General features: G+C 40.7%; 1 protein-coding gene across 4 annotated transcripts in view; it reads right to left on the bottom strand.

Moving 5' to 3' along the window:
* The window catches only part of NELL2 (neural EGFL like 2), a 355,587-nt gene that overhangs the window by 14,506 nt on the left and 320,565 nt on the right, over positions 1-20,516 (bottom strand). For all 4 annotated transcript variants that reach the window (XM_084747853.1, XM_084747854.1, XM_084747856.1 and 1 more), the window contains exon 17: positions 7,501-7,641. In XM_084747853.1, the coding sequence (XP_084603979.1) occupies positions 7,501-7,641 (141 nt within the window). The remainder of the gene's footprint in view (positions 1-7,500; positions 7,642-20,516) is intronic.

The following is a 20,516-nucleotide window of genomic DNA, read 5'->3' as shown; positions in this document are numbered from 1 at the left end:
TGCCCTTCCTTTATTAACTTTCTTTTCAGATTATCCTTTCAGCCCTGGCCTGACTTGACTGGCAACTGCCCATTCTTCACCCAGTCTTACCTATTTGGTGGCAGTAGTAGCCTAAAGCATTTTCATACTGATAAAAAGCAAACATATCCTGACCCAGGGATCAGGTCTATAACGAGAAATGTGATTCATTCTATTTACCCCATAATTTAAAGGTCACAAGCCAAAATACATTTCAGAGAGATTATATGAGTGGCAGTGAGCGGCTATTTCCCACTTCATCTGCTTCCTCTAAGTAAAGGTCAAGAAAGAAGTCACAGCACGGGGAGCCAGTTAGAGAGGAGCTGGCTAGGGATGAATGGGTTAGGAAGGGTGAGTTAGGGAGGGGAGAATTCCAAAGGAGCAGGTTAGAGAGGAGCAGGTTAGAGGGGACTGGGTTAGGGAGGAGTAGGTTAGAGAGGACCAGGTTAGGGAGAAGATGGGACTGGCAGCTTGTAATTGGGAACTGTGTGCTGATTTTTCTTGAAAAATTTCAAGACAGAGTTGAGTAAATTTTCTTCCTTCCTTCCTTTCTTTCCTTCTTTCTTTATTTCTGGTTTGTGTCTTGATTTCAGTGCTAATTGAAGACTTGGATTGGTCAATTCCATCTTTGCTACATTTAAACTCTAAATTTCTGAAAATAAGCTACGTCTATTCTATTTACCTTTACATTTTTTTTTATTAATTCCATTTCATAAAAGCACTAGATTGGGATAGCGGCTGCTAGTGTTACGGCCATAGTGAGTTTGGCTCTTGCTCACTTTGTCAAGGGTTAGCGTCCTGTGGTATGGGCACTGCTTGGCTCTGCTCACTCTCGTATGTGTAAGCCCACTCCTCTCTTGTATGCTCTTTATGCTTAGCCAGCATTCTGTGAATGATATTCAGCCATGCAAAAAGGAGCTAGATTGAATACTATGTTTGAAGGAGTGATGTTTAGAGGTATGGGGAAAGGGTGTGCTGATGCAAATGGAGTGTCTGAATGATGGCAGAGAAGGCAGGCACACAGCTGAGGAGCCACGCTCTGCCCTGAGAAAGGAGAAGCGAAGACACTGAAATGACATCACAAAGGCAATACAATGTCATTTTGAGTAAATGCAAATTTTCATTTCAGAAAGATTTTTTTTTGCTTCATTTTGGAAAACGGCTTTGAATGGCTTAGAATTTGAAGCAAAGAGATCAATGAATTGGCTGGCTCAGGAATCCAGGCAAGAAATGGACAGGTCTAAGCAGACTGGTGGGACTGTTGCTCTGTGTGAGCTCACGAGTACTCTCTATGGCCAGCTCATTTGGTTCTTACACCAGTGGGTGAAGCTGCAAAGAAGCCCTAATTTTATAGACCAGGAGACTGAGGCCTGAAGTGATGCAAATGTTCCTGAGGTCCTCATCAAGAAGGTGCCTATGCCTGGATGGAAACCAGGCAGTAAGAACCCAGTTCTGAGCTCTTTGGCACAGTCTGCATTGGAGAATGCACAACAAGAGGCACCAAGAGACCAACACAATTGCGTTTCTGGCTTTACATTGAGGGAGAGGGCAAATCAAGACTTTCTCAGTCTTAGATAGGTTGGTCGCTGCTATACAGAAGGGGAGTATGGCATCATTAGGACATGGAACGGAGGCCTGGGAGGACAGCAGGCAAGTGCTCTGTTCAGGACCTGATACATAGGTCTGGCACTCGTGAGACAACACTGACCAAGACATGGGCTTGCTTCAAGTATGCATTTACTATTTACCCTTTTGAAATTAGTGAGACTCACATTCAGGTTTCATATCAGACATAGGAAGTTATTTACTTGGACTATACTCTTTTTCCATCAGTGATTTCATTGTGCCTAACACAGTCCTGGAATTCAAAGCACTCTGATCTGGCTTTCCTAATGCTGAAGAGAAAGAAACCCTCTCCCTTTCCCTTTCCCTCTTCCCCCTCCCTCCCTATCTTTCTCTTTTTCCTTCTCTCTCCCTCTGCACAACACATCTTTATATTGTGCTTAACAGTTTTCTCAACATTTTCCACCTTGTGTCATGGCCTCCTCCTCATCCTTTGAGAACTCACAGCTCCCACTCTCCTGAGCCTCTAATTTGTGTCTTCTTCCTGACTTAAATAAATATTGTGTGATATTTGGCTTGAACATAATAATTCAAGCTTTACAAAATCACAAAATTAGAAGGATACTTAAAAATTAAAAAGAGGAAATGTGGGCAAATAAATATGTGATTTTATGGAAAAATACTGGATTCTGTCCCAGTTTTTAAAAAATGCAGGTATAGGGGAAAAGATGGCATAGAGCAGGAAAGTGGCGCCCCAGCACGTCATCTGGGAAGAAAGGCTAAGCTGCTGAGAGAGACGGGTGGGAAGAGCTGCAAAGGATGTGTGTGGATGCAGCTTATAAACACCCCAACTACAGCCAGAAAGCAGTGAAATGGTAGTGCCAGCACCGTTTATTCACGTCTTCAGGTCTGAATGCCACACTTCACAGTAGTTGCAAACACATTCCTGTGGCTCCTCCAATTTGAAACGCCTCCCACCTTTTAAGCAACAGAAGAGTGGCTCCTTCACTCATGTAACCACACTCTTAAAGCCGAACCTCTCTAAATACTAATATTACAATTCTGCAAATCACTCCACTTGTAGGAAATGGGCAACTTTATAGGCATCTGGTCTGTTTCTTAAGCCGTCCAGGCTGGTTCTTTTAAAGCACTCCTCCAGGATGCTGCCTTCTGAGAGAATAGCAGTTCTCCAGCCAATGCTACCGTGTTATTGGTAGATAGTAGTAGAATGAGCTTCCAAAATAATATTTTCAAGATAAAAGTTTCTGTGGTTGTGGGTTTTTCTTAGAAGCATCTCTGTATTTCTGAAAGAATCCCTCCCTGTGCTGTCTTATTTTATCATGCTTTGTTTTCATGTGGAATTGTATTTTTACTTTCTGAAATCATGAGTGTAGTAGTGATTTTTGTTTGAACACTTCACTTTGTCTATTTAATATAGCAAATCTATACTCTCTATATATACTATACTATAGCTCATACTCATGTTTAATTGTGATATAGATTATATACTTAACATACTTCAATGTAGAAGTTTTCTATTTCTCCTCTGGATAGCTGTTTCTTTTTCTGCTTGATAAAATACCATGACAAAAGTGACTCAAGAGCAAAAGGGTTTATTTGGGCTGTGGCAGGGCCATTGTGGCAGGGAATTCACAGTAGCAGGAGCTTGAGGGAGCTGGACAAATTACATCCACTGTTGGGAGGCAGAGAGCAATGATGCTGTGTATGGCTCTCTTCCTTTCTTCCTCCCTCCCTTCCTTCCCTCCTTCTTTCCTTTTCATAAAGTTCATGATCCCAGCCCATGGAAATAGTACCATACATAGCACATAGCTCTTCCCAACTCAGCTATTTTAATCAAGATAACTCTCCGCAGGAATGCCCAGAGGTTTATCATCCAGGTAATTTGAAATCATATCAAGTTGATAATATCACCATCACTCTATCTATCTATCTATCTATCTATCTATCTATCTATCTATCTATCTAATCTTCAATCTCAGTCAATTTATCAAATCAATATATCACCTATCATGCGCCCAACATTGTTCCAGGAATGGAGATCCGGCAGCTGGCAAGCAAACAAAACTTATGAGCTCACAATGTATGGTATATAGTCAGCAAACAAAGGGGCATATAATATGACTCCAGGGTGGGTTATTATTTCTGTGAAGGAAAGTAAAACAGGGCGACTGACCAGAGTGCCTATGGCTATTTCAAATGGGAAGTCGAGGAGAAACATTTGTGAAAATACCTGACTTAAATAAAAGCCTGGGGATAAAGTAAGGAATGGGCATTCCATGCCAAGAGAGGAGCTCATGGAAAGTAATAGATCTGGTATGTTTTTAGAAATGGCAATGAAGCTGAGCACGCATGCTACATAGGCCCCATGTCAGAGGCTGGGCTTTACTCTGAGGAATGAAGGGTCCAGATGTGTAAACAGAGGGGGAACATGCCCTAACTTCAGTCTTTTAGGGATCATTTTGTCAGGGAGGCTAGTCTGAAGACTGCAGTAATATACCAGACAAGAGAGAACTTGGACACCGTGGCAACTGCAGAGCTGATGGGAGCGTCAGGGTTGCCCTATTTTTTTAATGAATACATTTATAAACTTGATACAGTGAAATTAGAAATGAGTACATCTGCTGGATGTCAGATGTGAAGGAAAGACAGAAAAGATGACTTTAAAATAATGGCCTGGAAACCCTGTTTAGGAATCTGTAAAGCTCGGAGTAGCTAAAGAGCTGTGATGTAGTCCCATTACATCTGAGATGCCAGGAGAAGCCCTTGCTGAAGTATTTCAAGGCCACAAGATCTGTGAGTCTGTGGCTGTGAGCATGTTGCCTCAGTCATGGTGTCTTCACAACAACAGAAAAGTCACTAAACATTCCACTTGAAATGTGTAGTCATATATCTGTGAGATTCTAAGTAAAACAGAGGTTTTTCCTCCTGTTCAAATGAACAAAAGTATAAAACAATAGCAGCTACAGTGAAACACAGGTCATCCCTGAGGGGCAGTGGGAATGATGGGAGGAGGACCTATAATGAGGCTGTGTTTTCAGCATCACTGTTCATCCTGCTTGTTAGGTCCAGAGAGGACCACATAAATGGTGGGGCTTCTGACAATGTCCTAAATGACACTCTGGGTTCGCCTCAGGCTGGACTCTCACCAGGTTAACAGGAAGGACTGCTACCTAAACTCAGCCTTCCTCAGAAACCTTGTACAGTAGAGTTTTCCTTGGTCGGGAAAAGCCATCACTTCCCTCATCCACCGCCTACAGCCAACTGCCTCCTGCAGTGGGTATCTAGTTCCCTACTGCTCAGACAAGCCTGCAACAGACCAAGGTCGTCACGGCTAGATCCCGGGGTACCTCAGCTTCCACAGCCTCCTACTCTAGCTCCAGGCTGATGTGACTTATAAGCTCCCACCTCAACCTGTACCCCCCAAAAAACTGGAAAGGCTTTCCTCACCTTTTTGCTGTTCTCTCTGAACCGTACCCCAACCCCTGCCCTCTGCAAGCAACAACTTTGGCAGTTTGATCCCCAATAAACCTTCCTTCCACTCACAGAGTAGTCTAGTTCGATGGTTTCATTGTGCTGTCTCATACATTTCTGTACACTTGCATCATATTAGACAACTTATAATTATGCTTTTTGTATAAGGAATTATTATTTTTAATTATGCATAAGTGTACAGGGGTAGGATGTGCCTGTGAATGCATGGACCCATGAAGGAGAAAGGTATTGAATCCCCTTGTACAGGAGTTACAGGTGGTTATGAGCTGCCAGACATGGGTGTTCTACAAGAGCAGAAAAAGCTCTTTACTACTGAGCCATCTTTACAGCTCCTTTTAGAAACATAATCTTTAAATAGTTGATTCTAATATAGTATTATGGGATACCAAAAATATATATTATTGGGAGTGTGAGGAAAATGATGACATAACCTGTCTACAAATTGTGATCTGTGGTTCTTGATTAGGCCAAGGCTAGAAATGGTCAGTGTGGAGCAATCCCAGCTATAAAGTCAAGACCTGAGACTAGGCTGAGTGATGATTGGCAAATCCTACACTTCAGTCCTGGGTAAGAAAACAGCATTTCCATCCCTAAAACAGCATGGATGTGCTCCTACTCCTTTGTGAAATCTGGATGTGCTCCTGCTCCTCTTTGAAATCTGGATGTGTTCCTCTGTGAAATCTGGATGTGCTCCTCTGTGAAATCTGGATGTGCTCCTCTGTGAAATCTGGATGTGCTCCCACTCCTCTCTGAAATCCGGGTATGCTCCTGTGTGAAATCTGGATGTGCTCCCACTCCTCTCTGAAATCTGGATGTGCTCCTCTTTGAAATCTGGATGTGCTCCTCTGTGAAATCTGGATGTGTTCCTCTGTGAAATCTGGATGTGCTCCTCTGTGAAATCTGGATGTGCTCCCAATCCTCTCTGAAATCTGGATGTGCTCCTGCTCCTGTGTGAAATCTGAATGTGCTCCTGTTCCTGTGTGAAATCTGGATGTGACCCACTCCTCTCTGAAATCTGGATGTGCTCCTCCATGAAATCTGGATGTGCTTCTCTGTGAAATCTGGATGTATTCCTCTGTGAAATCTGGATGTGCTCCTCTCTGAAATCTGGATGTGCTCCTGCTCCTCTCTAAAATCTGGATGTACTCCTGCTCCTGTGTGAAATCTGGATGTGTTCCTGCTCTTCTGTGAAATCTGGATGTGCTCCTCTGTGAAATCTGAATGTGCTCCTGCTCCTCTGTGAAATCTGGATGTGCTCCTGCTCCTTTGTGAAATCTGGATGTGGTCCTGCTCCTCTGTGAAATCTGGATGTGCTCCTGCTCCTTTGTGAAATCTGGACGTGCTCCCACTCCTCTGTGAAATCTGGATGTGCTCCTCTGTGAAATCTGAATGTGCTCCTGCTCCTCTGTGAAATCTGGATGTGCTCCTGCTCCTTTGTGAAATCTGGATGTGGTCCTGCTCCTCTGTGAAATCTGGATGTGCTCCTGCTCCTTTGTGAAATCTGGATGTGGTCCTGCTCCTCTGTGAAATCTGGATGTGCTCCTGCTCCTGTCTAGGTATGTTGCTGCTGGCTGTGTTCTGGAAGTCTGGGCCCACCACATGACTTTCTCTTACTTTTCTTGCATGAACTTTATGTGTACTAAGAATGGCAGACATCTTACTATCTAGGCGTCAAGTACCTCTGTTAGTTTCTTGAAGGATTACACCATGCATTCTTACACCCAATATCTCCCAGGTGATTGCTCTATGGAGGTTTAAATACAAGTGCAGAAACAGCAGCTCTTGAGTTTTGCTTTGGTTGTTCTTACTTGCTATAAATTTTGATGGCAAACTCTGTTGTCATTTCGTTGGCACTTGTCTTTCTCTGTCTGCTTTGTAAAACTACCTCTTGGTAGAGCGGACACAGGAGAGCTGTTTGTCAGGCCACTGAAAATGACTAAAGACTAATGGCTAATTAGTCAGGTTGGATTTTCTAGTCCTGTAGGGGCACATTCTCCTTAGAGCAGGGCCCATATCTTTGCTGTCTAACAGTCAACATCCATCCTTACTGTTGTGTCATCCTTCTGCTAGGACAGCCCAGCACATGTGACAGTCACCTCTGGCCGCTCATCTTCTCTTTCTACTCATTTTGGAGTCAGGGTTTTGAATGTGTCCATTTTAAAAAGTTTATGTGATAAAACGAGTTTTCACTTTAAAACATTTTCAACCCTGATACTAGTATTCACAAGGGATGTTTAGGGCCATAAATTTGTGATATAACAAAGTAACATAATTATGAAGTAAACTGTTGGCAAATAGCAAAAATGCCAGGATTGGGGGATCAACTCCATTGTCTATTGTTTACATCTTACTTTGTGGTCTCCATGTTAAAGGAGTTCTGGACTCCATGTCTTCTTTTTCACTGACCTTCACATGATTCTCCACCTGGTGCAAACATCCCATTGTCATGGTAGCCGTCTCTGCACTCACAGTGGTACCATCCAGGCAAGTTAATGCAGTTGGCACGGTTGTCACACTGAACAAAGCCATCAGAGCATTCATCAATGTCTGTTTGACAAAGGAAAGAGAAGTGGAATTTTATACTGTTGTTTCATTCTTTTAAAGAAACTAGAACATTCAGCTACGAGACTCCTAAAATTCTTAACGCCAGCCAACCTTAACACTTAGAAAATGAAAATTCAGTATAGCCACTTGGTAGTCAAAAGCTGTGCATAAAGGATATAGTGGTATTTATTAGTAACCAGAGAAGCATCTAGAAGGCTTCTCTATAACAAATGATTTAACTGTGAAGTGGAAACCATCTGTTGTGGGTGGTGGTCTATGATTTTCATTAGATACTCCCAGCTCTGGCTGACACACTCTGGGGTGGCAGGTTTCAGACTCTTCAGGATAAGAATGGGCATGTGACTTTCTTCAGTCACGGGGTGGGGTGGCAGGGGTGATATGCAGCACTTCCAGGCAGAGCTCTTAGGGTACTGTGAGTGACTCACATGCAACCCTCTACATCCATGTCACAAGAGCTAGCCATGTCCAGAGACTCCAAAGACCAACGTGAATCCATGGGGGAGTAGGATGAGGTACATGCTACACTGTCTGGGATGAACAGATTATGTGAGCAAGAAAATAATTGTTCCTTTGAGCCACTGGAGTTTCAGGGTTTTAAAAAATTATTAAAGAATAAGTTAGCCTGACTAAATACACAACTCATCTTCAAAAAATATGACAATAGCATTCATGCATTGTATTTTCAAGAACATATGCCATTTGTGTACATATATTACTTCAAACTGCAAGAAAATCATGCCATATGAATAGTGTGTTTAGCACATGAGACTATTAGTCAAATGTAAGTTACAGAATCTAGCTGGCATTCACATGTCAGACAAGGAGACTTAGGCAGAAACTGGCACAAATGTAGCTTGGGCCTCAGCTTTCTCTCAGAGCATGTCATCATTCCGTGATGCTGTGGGCCTTCTCTGTTCTGACTGATGAATGACAGAACAATCCCACCACACTTGGGTCGCCTCTGATTGAGTAGGAGACGTGATCCTTGGCGTTGCTTTGTAAAATATTTGTATCTCCTTATTACCTCCTGATTTTCTGGGTCTGCTGGCTTGACTGAGGCCTTGCTAAATGATCTGACCTAGTAACAGCACTACCCAATTGTGGCTGCAGAAAAAAAATCCACATGTACCCACTCTGTGTTTCTCGATAGCCTCATGCTATAATGGAAGATTCCACCTGCCAAGGCAGGCAATCTTCTTTGTGCTTCTTCGGCTCCATGGCACAGGGTGGTGCAGTATGTCATCAGGCTTAAGGATGCTCTCCTGACAAGGAAGACAGACTGACAGTCTGAGTCTTCAGTGTATTCTGGTTAGTAGAATGTACTCCTACTTTAGTGTTGGTAAGGCCAAACTCAAGGATGCTTATGTTAGTTTCGTTACTTTGTTTTTTGGCAATGCGGCTCAAAACCAGGGCCTTTAGCATCCTAGTCAAGTGTGCCGCCACCAGGATGTACTCTTGGCTTTTCTTTTAATTTTCAGTTTCCATATTCCTCTTTTCTTATACTTATTGAAAATTTATTTATTATTTGACTCATGTCTTGTAGGTCAGACTTGCTGGGACTACGTGACATAGCCCAGGATGGCTTCAAACTCATGATCTGCCTGCCTCTGCCATTTGTGCTGGGAGTCCCTAGGGTCTGCACCATGCCTAGCTCTGCTTCTTTCAAAGGGATAAAGCTGGGAATGCACGCAAAAATGCCTTTTAACAATGAGAGATTTAAGCTCTAGTTCCTTTGCTACTTGGTAAGAGTTTCTTCAGTGGAACTAAATGGAAAACATCCTCTCAGAATAAGGAGGTAATAGACCAACAGTAGATATTTCATACCACTGTAATATTTTAGCATTGTTTTGGAAATATAAAGTGTTTATCTCCATGGTTCTTTTATCCAAGAATCAGTTACTGACACCAGTAATTCCCACAGCAAAATAAAGGTTGATGGCTAAATCAGCTAACTATTGCCCTCCTGCTATGCAGCCACCCAGGCCTGCAGGTTCTAGAGAAAGCCTCTTTGTAATTCGGGCTCCCCCCAGCTGATGAACTTTTGATTACAAAGGAGTCTGAATGCTGTATTCACTTCAGCTTTAACTGGCCTTTTCTTTTAAAAGAGCCAACGTGGAAAATTATGCCATTTCTTATGTGTGTGACAGAAGAAAACAGGCTGAGAATTAAGCTTCAGGTGAAGAAGGCCAGTGCGTGGTGGTGTTTGTGTGTATGTGTGTGTGTGTCGGGGGGCGGGGTGTTTAGAGTCTTTATTTATGGGAAAACTGAGCTCTCAGAAACGCTCATTGTCTAAAACTATGGCTAAAGCAGAGCTTGGTGACAGTCCTGCCTGTGCAGCCTTCCATTCTGTCCTTTCTCCTGACTCTCCCCAGGAGAGGGGTGCTTATTTCTGGGTGGCTTCCCTCTCATCACCTCTTCTCTAGTCACCAAGCGCACCCCTACACGCAGCCTCCCCATTTCCCTTTATTCGCACCACAGTGCCCACAGCACCAAGCCCACTCCTTTACGTTGCCTCCCCACTTCCCTTTATCGACACCAGAGCACCCACACTCCACTGCTGCATTCTATGAGCATATTCTTGACGTATTTGACATTTAATAGGCCTGCTATTGATTACATTTCTTCCCACTCTGAACACCGAAGATACAAACATAGGCTGTTACGGTATATTGTCACATCCAGCTTGAACATTATTTTACTGTTAAATCATTATTATATAGCTATTTAGATTATAGATATATAAACATATAATCCATTCATTAACTTACTATTACTTACTTACTTAATACCTGTTGTATATCAACAACCAAGTGCTAGAGGAAAAAATGGATATATAAGACACATGCAACTTCTGCCAATAATGTGTTATCATCTATGTATATTACATTTTACAAAATCAAATTTATTAAAATATGAATTTATAGCCATATAAAGTGCAGTTTCCCAGAATGTACTAATCTGTCACTATCGATAAGGTTTATAGGTAGCAGTACACAAATATTTCATTTTAATGTCTAGGTACTTATTTTTTTCAATTATTTCCATTTACAACAGGAATAATCATAAAACAGAGGTGAAATAATAGAATTTAAATCTACAAAATGAGAGGAATTAAAGCAGCAGCCTCAAGCAAATATTGATATAGATGTTATAGGAACATGACAGAAACTGGGAAGTCAGAAAGCATCAGTACTGAGCAGGAAGGACTCACTCACACGTCAAGGGGGTTTGCACAGTAACTTCTAATGTAATGAAGCATCCTGCTTCCTCTATAAAGTGACTCAGTTTATGAACTCTATATGCCATGGCTCAGTAGAATGTGCTTACCACCATTTAGGATTTGGGAGGGAAAGTGGTTGTACAATCCATGTAACTTCATTTTATATTTTTATTACCATGCTTAAAAAATAATAGGTACTTGCTATATTCCGTATATTGAAATAGTCATTCATTAGAGAATCATGAAATCTATCTAATTATCAAATGTCCATATATGCCAAATGTTCCCATAGCTGTCATTTGGTAGTGAGAAGTGTTATTCTCTTAGCATTTTCAAGAATACAAAATACTGTCAGTAATTTGAATACTCTACTATAATGTCATGACGTAATGACAAGCATTCACTCTTTTGATGGATAAAGGTTTTCCAGTGTGCAAATATGGATACATGCTTTAAGCACTCATGGGTGACTTTTTATATGATTACTTTTGGTACTGTATGCAGCACACAGGGGGTCCTAGGTGTCTCTTCTCCTTATGGGTTCCACTTCCTGTAGATATACCCACAAGTTCAATTCATGGGTCATGTGGCTTCGTTCTGAACATTCTGGGGCACTTACATCCTATTTTGCACAACAGCAGCAGTACAGTCCTGCCAATCGTGTGGAAATGCTATCTTTCTCCCACACTTTCACCAACACACTCCATCTTTTGTCTCTTACTTCATCTATCCTAACAGGAATGAGAGGGTATCTCAGTGTCATCTTGATATCCACTTCCCAACAGGGCCACCAATGTTAGGAGTGTAGAGACACTGTAGACTACGCAGCCCTGTCTACATGGGAAGCCCGAGGATGCTGAGGTCTGCCTGCTTCTGAAATTGCTACAGAACTCAGGGATGCTGCAGTCAGCTAGGAATGAAGGCCAGAGATCCAGCTATGGGCTATGGGATCCTGCCTGGCAACAGAGCAGATCGTCAGTGACCACCTGGATTTAGGGATCATGGGAATGTTCCTAGTGCTGTTTTTAGCTGTAGATGGCATGGTGTGAGGGACCAAGGCCAAGTTATATGGTCACTTCCCCATTTTCCCCAAGTATTCAGTCTGCCTCTCTCTTTATACTGTGGGCAATGCACAGTGGTTCTTCCTACCCTCTTCAGCGTAGCATTTCTCGTTCTGGTACCAGGTTCAGCGGCTCTCATTGCTATTATAAATCTTCCGAAGGTGCTTTGCACATGTATAATTATTTAGATTGATGTGTTTCTGCATTGGGAGAGACAATCATTAGACAGTACTATTCTGCCATCTCGTGTGGCTTCTCCCCATCATACTAATTTTTGTTTATTTGTGAATTAGAGTCAATAGAAAATAAAAGTGTGCTTGCATTTCCAAAATGCACTTAACACAGTGGGTACATTTAGTACTAAACTAAGGCCAAGTACTTAATTAAAATAAGTACAACTTTACCCACAAGCTGCTTAATGGTGTACAATATTTAGGTGCTTAATAATATTTTAGTAAAAGAACCTAAAATGTGATTCACTATTTATGAATTTGGTATGTTTTGCCTACAAAGAAATGAGGGCATTTGGATAAGTTATAACATAAAGTCATTCATTGTTCATTTAAAGATATATATACATTGTATTTTCTATATTGTATGCTGAAAGAAATGTTAATAATCTCAAATAATTCCCTTTAGTTGCTATCTTTATGTAAGCTAAAACTTGATTTTACATTATACTATCCAGTAGAGTGAAATATACAACAAATACCAAATCTTAAAAGACAAAAATTGTTATTTTAATTTATGTAAGTGCTATCAAGTTTCCTGGTGTGGCAGTTGGGTTGGTAGAGTGCTTGCCTGGCAGGTAGAAAGTCCCCAACTTGAGGCCAGAAGTGCATAAAGCAGGCTTAGTGGCATACATTTGTGACTGGAGCACTCACAGTTTCGATGCAGTGGCACTGAAAGTTCAGAGTTATCTTTACCTCATAGTGAGTTAGAGGCCAGTCAGGCATGAGCCTTTATCTCATTTAAGGAGCTAACAATTTGAAACAAGCTGTAATGTAAATTAAAGTAGCCAGAATGTTAGTTGTATAAATGCATACATTGGTCTTACCATTTTAATTTTGTACTCTTATAGGCATAGTATATAGAAACACTAAATGTAAATGTTGCAAAAATCTGTTACTTCAACAGATTTTTCAACAAGAGTCATGCATAACAGCCACACTCCTGAGACTGAAATCAGCTTAGGTGATAAAAATGGGAGGTGTCGCTGATGGTGAGTTTTCCCAGAAAGCACCGACACGCTAAACTGTCATTAAAAACAAACCAACAAGTGACAAATTATAAGCAGCACATGGCGGTGCAAGTTTGCAGTCAAGACTAAACTTTCAGCAGAGGCTCCCAGCTGAACGTGAGTGCTGTCACTGCCACTCAAGGGGTCCTTTCAGGAAGTGACAAATGTATTCATTATAAAATCCAAGGTTATTACAGAATTATGCACTTGAGTGATACACAGTCTCTTCACTATTTATACAGCAGATATTCTGCCGCAACACCAAACTACAAGTAAAATTGTGTAAATATTTAGGAGTGTCTGCACCTAAATAGGCCTCAGTCTATATCTTACTCCTCCCGCTATTTAAAACATTTTCTTGAGAATTTCAATGATAAGTATTGTACGTACATAATTTCCACTTCACCCTCTCCCTACTCCAACTCATAAATATACTTCAAAAAATAGTGTGTCAACCATACGCAGGGACCAAACAATCTGTGTCTTCCCATTTTAGCATATGGGCTGCCACAGAAATCACCAACCCTTTTCCCTTTAAACTAAGAGAAGACTGATGAGCTATCTCCTGTATATTACACGCGAAAAGCAGAAATGAAATTCAACTGTATATGCTACTATTTTTAGTGTCAGCGTCAAAGCCAAGTAGCTAGAGCATTATCTTTCATACTACTTATTCTGAAGAAAAACATGACATCATTTCTCACAAAATAGTACTTGTTCTATTTATATTGCAATCTTGTGCCCTGGCAATTACATTATATTGATAAACAGCAGGCAATTAAGGATCCTCAAAACAATTAATCAAGTCCTGATGACTCACATGGGGCGATTTGCTTTCTAGATGATCTGCAGCTTTTGAAGCCACAAGGTCACTTCTCTTTGTCCTCTGCTGAGTTTCTGGGAGTCTGTTTTCAAATTTTAGGTGAGAATGCATAAAACAGTGTCTAAAATTTCATATTTTAAAGATTGGTTCTCATATCATTTTTGAAAGTTTTTATGAAAACACATGTAAATTGATTTTAGACACCAAAAATCCAAAGAATTTGGAGAATTTATAGATTCATAGACAATTGTTTTTATTATGTTATGGTTCATAATTATTATCTTTCCTTTTTTTGACCTCTGACATGTGAGGCCAGCACAATTTCTTCATCACCTTATTTCTTTCTTACAACCATACCCAAGTGAAGTATTCTTATACTTGTGTCCCAGACAGGAAAGTAATGAGAACAAGTACACTGCCCAAGGCCATCCCATAGTCCACAGCCGCTTGTGCCATCTCAGAATGCTGACCTTTAAGGTGTACGCCAAAAGGAAATAGCCTGTGAGTTGAACTATCTTTCATTTTAATTTCTTTCATTTTTTGAGATTATAACGTGATTACATGTTGCATAAAGAAGTTTCCTCAATGAGGCCTACAGTTATCTATGGATATAGGGACAAATATTCAGAAGGTATCAAATTATGCTGGTTTAGCAGAGTGATAGTTGTAGGTTCTCTTCCAAAATTCATGATTTCACTAGCCCTGGGTAGTCGGTGAGGTTTCCAATACCAGGTAGAGTTTCCCTCTTGTTGAGCGGGTCATCAGTCCATTTAGAGAGCTGTTGGTTACTGCCGAGGTATGCGTGCCACTACTGCACTCTTGCGTTACGATGGCATGTTGGTCACTGTTGTGGTTCATAGGTATCAAAGCTGCAGAGGACTGCTGGTTACTTCCCTCCTGGTAGGATGCAAACTAGTTTCATGAAGGATGCTGAAACTCAAGGGTCTCTGGGTCTTGTGTCTGACATGCATGTACTGTGAATCAATTCTATTTCTTAAGCTTGTGAGCTCTTTAATGTCTCTGAGTCATTGGGTTTTGAATGATACTTTAGCTGTCACCATGTAAGACTCTCACACATGGACCAGCTGCTCACTGTAAGTATTTTATATATGCAAATACCCCTCCCCTAAGACATTCTAATAGTGGCAATAGGATGACAAAAGCACAACTTCTTGATTGATTATTTCCAGTGAGTGCATAGCCTTTGTCCATGGTGCCAGTGTTGGTGTCAAATTAACCAAGTTCTCACTCCAGATACTTGGGGAAGCACATAAAAGACCTGTGTTTCCATTCTTCTTTTATAACTTCAGTCTCTTATCCTCTAATTGCTTTGCCTCCTCAGGAACTTTGCATATTTTTCCTGTTGCATAATATTCTCTATCTTCTTCTTGTTACCCTTACCTGCTTAGTTAACTGGTGTGCTTGTATCTTAAACCAAGATCAACACCCTGGTGTGCTTGTATCTTATACCAAGATCAACACCTTGGAGGGTCTTCTTGGGCACCACAGGTTGTTGTTTGTGATCCCCTATCTTATTTTCCCTTATATTAGTCTTTATAGCATCTTTCATAAAGCTTATTTTCAAGATTTTCATTATTTATTTGTTTGTTTTTGAGGAGTTTAGTCTTGTACAAATATTCCACTGACTAAATTTATACAATATAATAAATTCTGGAAAATATACCTATGACTTTCTGTTTCTAAAAATATCCTGGCTTTAGGATTTTTGTCTTTGTACTTAATTTAAAAAGTCAGTTTATGAATTTCTCACCAACAATAAAAAATAAATAAAGAAGAATATAGCCACACAGTGACTCAATATATTGATTATTGAAAAATTGATAAGTTTACATGACTAAGTTTTAAAATCTGATCTATACTTCCTTTTTCCCTAATAGTTTATCTGTATCTGTATATATGTCTTGCACATATTTGGCTTGGACTTATTTTTGCAACAATTTAATTTTTTCTTTGAATTGTTAAAAAAATATCTAAGTAAAATTTGTATAGAAACCAATGGCAACTTCATGAATATTTACATGTACCATTGCCATAGTCAACACTCATACATTTCCCCCTATGTAACATTTTTCATATCATAGAATCACGATAATAAGATCTTTAAATATTAGCATTTGTTGCCGAGTAAGTTCCATGTGAGAAGAAACCATGCATTTATTTTTTTTCCTCTAGCCTCAGCACCAAGCAAAGGACTGGACAGAGGGTTAGCTATGGACAAGTTTGTGAGCAAACACATGAGTGGTCTGCTTGTAATTTCTGTGACTTTGTATGCCCACCAGTGCCACACTTGACACATGCAAGGTCAATGGAAGCCAAGCTAGAACAGACGGTACGGCAGTGTACCCTCAAGGGAAATGACAAGATGGTGATGGCACTGTCTCATCCTACTGGTTATATTTGTCAAGAATTATCTATATTATTAGATCCCGATTGTGATGATACTATGTTAATTTTATGTACGTAGTAGATATGTAAAATTTTACATATGTATTATGTATCACATATTTTTAAAGGACATAATAACCTAAAATGATGAAAATGAAAAGTTGAAAACATTTTCAAATCTCTTGCTCTTTCTTCTTACCCTTAAAAATCCTGCATTAAATGAGAAAATACAAATATAATAATAAAGACAAAAAGACAAAAGGAAACACACTAGAGAAAGAAATGCTTTGTTGATGTTGAAAACAAAATACAGGCAAAATGAAGGGGCAGAAGAGAAGAAGCAAATGCTGGAATGCTGTGTGATAGCAGGGTGTTACAAATGATGGCTATAACAACCTGCTACGAGGAGCTCTCAGGAGGCTGAGGCAGCATGGAGAGCTGAGACGGGACATGCAGCAAAATGTATTTGGGTGAAATCAAAGAAAACCGATTAGCGGAGGAGGGTGTTGGCACATGCCTATAGCACTTGGGAGGCTAAGACAGGAGCACCATAAGTTTGAGGTCAGCCTGAGCTCAAAGACGAAAAAGAGAGAGAGAGAGAGAGAGAGAGAGAGAGAGAGAGAGAGAGAGAGAGAGAGAGAGAGAGACACAGAGACAGAGACAGAGAGAGAGAGAGAGAGAGAGAGAGAGAGAGGGAGGGAGGGAGGGAGGGAGGGAGGGGGGAGGGAGGGAGGAATGGAGGGAGGGAGGGAGGGAGGGAGGGAGAAAGCATCTACTATTGAATAATAAATTCATTTACCCCCTGCCTTGGACCCATGTGCTAAAAGGAAGCAGTTACCCTCAAAGATAGAGTGAACAGTTTCTTGCAAAGAGAGTAAATGCCAGAGATCCAGGGAAGACACACTTCCACTGCTTGTGTCGAGGCCGTTGTCATTTGCAACACGGATCCTGGTTGCACTGCAGTATTCAAAGGGCTCATAAGGTAGAGTTGTTTGCCTGCAGCTTTACATGTCTGGCTCTCCTATCCAAACCCCGAACTAGAAATTCTGTCCGTCTACTCTGCAACATCTGCGTGTGATCAAGGAGCAATCAACATTTGATGCAAAAGTGGAAACTGTAAGGGAGCAGTCAAAACTGTCAGAAATCTGATATTGAAGGAATGAGATGATTCACAGGGCATCAGCCAACATATTTCCAAACCATTTATAGGATAAAAACAAGGTGCTAGGGGAAAAAAAAACAGAAATATTTCTGAGAATAAGGATTATTTCTTCAAAATTAAGTGATAGTAACAAAAATTTTCAAATGCAATATAAGGCCTGAGAGGTAAAGTAGAAGTATACAGAAGAGATAAAACACACACACACACACACACACACACACACACACACACACACACACACACCAGTGAAGAAGCAAAGATCATACAGGGCCAGCCTCTGATGACACACGCTCTCACATCGAGGGCTGTAATTGTTATCTGATGGTCACCCGAGAGTTAACAGTATGCCAGACACCGCTGTGCAATTGCCCATGTTACTCAGGGCACATTTAAAAGGGAGGGAACACTACCGCTCTCCCCATTCTGAAGAGAGTAGAGATGGGGGAGCTGAAGTATTTCTTCTCAAAGGCTATTGAGAGGCAAGGCTAAAGTTGGAACCCGCTCACCCTGGATGCATCTCCGCTCCAACAGCATGTTGCCTCACAAATGAACCAGGCACGGATCTAAACACACAGATGACATATTTCACAACAACAATAAGAAAATCAAAATCTATTATCTGCCAGAAGAAAAAGAACAGATTACATGTGAAAAAATGAACAAACAAAATGATAAGAATGAACCTATTATCAGGGCTCTCCTTCATAGGGTTGTATGCCTTACCCTAGGATTCTACAGTAAGCACAGCTCTCATCCATCTGGGTGTGCAGAATGAAAGAATAAATACAATTCTATTAACTGACCAATACCCTGTGTGCTGTTTAAAAGGTATCTCACTGATGGTGGCCTGTTAGCACTCTCATTACGGCAAGGATACCTTGCTTGTTCCACTGTGATGATGGGCATGTTTTACTTCTTTTTACTAAGTGAACACTGCAGTAGCCTTGTGTCAGGCTTGACTATCAGTGTCATTTTTTTTCTACAGCTAAGATGTGTACAATCAGTGCAGACACATTGAACAACTTTATAAAAGTATGTACTTGCATGCTATGTGTGCAGGGTATGTGAGGCAATCAAGACCTCCAAGAGCACAAGTATATAAAGCGTTTGCCTGTCTACAGTGGTTAGAGGATTCTTCTTAACCAGGGTCAGAACAAAAAGCCTTAATGCCCGTGCTTGCAAAACCACATTCTGATAGCAAGGATTTGATGAGGCAGTTGATCTACTTCAAGATTCCTTCCAGGAGAGGAAAAGAGCTCATTTTCTCTATCCATCAATAGGAACGAGAGGGCCAGAGTATTTTTGTGCAACAACACTCCACAAGTTTTCTAATATTAATATAACAGTGCAAAAGGCTTTATGCATTTGGTGTGCTCACTGGTTGCTCAGAGAAATGAGCTTTGACTGGCACACTGAGAATGGCATGATGACAGCCCAAATCGCTATTCTGTACTTATTTGCAAACTAACCGACAAATCCATATCACAAGAAATACTGCTTGAGTGAAATGGCTCACAGTAAACAGAGAAATGCCCCATTCTCCATACATCTGAATGAGATGTCTGAGAGAGCCTTAGAGTGGATCCAAGCCATGAAATGTACTGATAAATGGCTTCCGTTGGCTTTGAGAAAGTGCCATATAGCTGACAGACTGTCTGCTTCTAGACCACTTTATTATAATAACCACTTCCAGCTCTGCTGAAACACCATTACCTTGATACAGGGTTTTCAGCCACAAACAAAACATTGTGCCTCTTCCACAGAGACAGCTGAAAGGGAAATGCCAAAAGGAGTGGCAGTGAGCAAGCCACTAACTCCTCACAGTTACAACTAAGTGCAAGTGCCTATAAGTTTCTTATAGGCAGCATTGGTCCTTAATGCTGCTCTCAATGCTCTTAACCAGGTAGAGTGATGGTGACTGTCTGATTCCACTACTGTGGGGCCACTTAACAAAATGGTAAATATATTTTGTGTTCACTTTAACAACATATTTCTTCAGGATCAAACAGATCAGTTGTGCAACCCAATTTCATTGCTAAGACAACCCAAATGCTACACCAATGGGCTTCCATCCCTTAGTACTGGATCTCACAGAACCAGCTTAATTCTGTATCTGGATAATGTATTTTCAGAAAAAATTAAAAAAATTCTTTGGTTAAAGCTTTTGTGATTATCTGATACAATAAAAGGAAGAGGGAAGGTGGCAGGCACTTGCTTAGTTGTTAACTGCTAGGCACTTTTATCTGCTTTTTGCATCTAATTTACAGACATTATTTATATATAGCTTTATGTTTGTTCATATACATTTTATAATATAATATAAATGTAGATATATTATATGATTTATTACAAAACAAGTATATTACATATCAGTTATATACATTTATAGTACATCTTTATTTAATTTCAGTTTTATATTCTGATAGAAGATAGCATGTAGCAGGATCCAAATAAAAACAATCTTCAAGGAAATTGATTGTCAAGTTGTTCTAGTATAGAGGTGTTCTAGTGTGGAGGTGTTCTAGTGTAGAGGTGTTCTAGTGTGGAGGTGTTCTAGTGTAGAGGTGTTCTAGTGTGGAGGTGTTCTAGTGTAGAGGTGTTCTAGTGTGGAGGTGTTCTAGTGTAGAGGTGTTCTAGTGTGGAGGTGTTCTAGTGTGGAGGTGTTCTAGTGTAGAGGTGTTCTAGTGTAGAGGTGTTCTAGTGTAGAGGTGTTCTAGTGTGGAGGTGTTCTAGTGTAGAGGTGTTCTAGTGTGGAGGTGTTCTAGTGTAGAGGTGTTCTAGTGTGGAGGTGTTCTAGTGTAGAGGTGTTCTAGTGTGGAGGTGTTCTAGTGTGGAGGTGTTCTAGTGTAGAGGTGTTCTAGTGTGGAGGTGTTCTAGTGTAGAGGCATTCTAATGTGGAGGTGTTCTAATGTGGAGGTGTTCTAGTGTGGAGGTATTCTAGTGTG

Source organism: Acomys minous (assembly GCF_964271855.1).
Source record: "Acomys minous genome assembly, chromosome: 12".
NCBI lineage: Eukaryota > Metazoa > Chordata > Mammalia > Rodentia > Muridae > Acomys > Acomys minous.
Note: the sequence above shows the minus strand (reverse complement) of the source record. Positions and strands in the feature narration are given on the sequence as shown.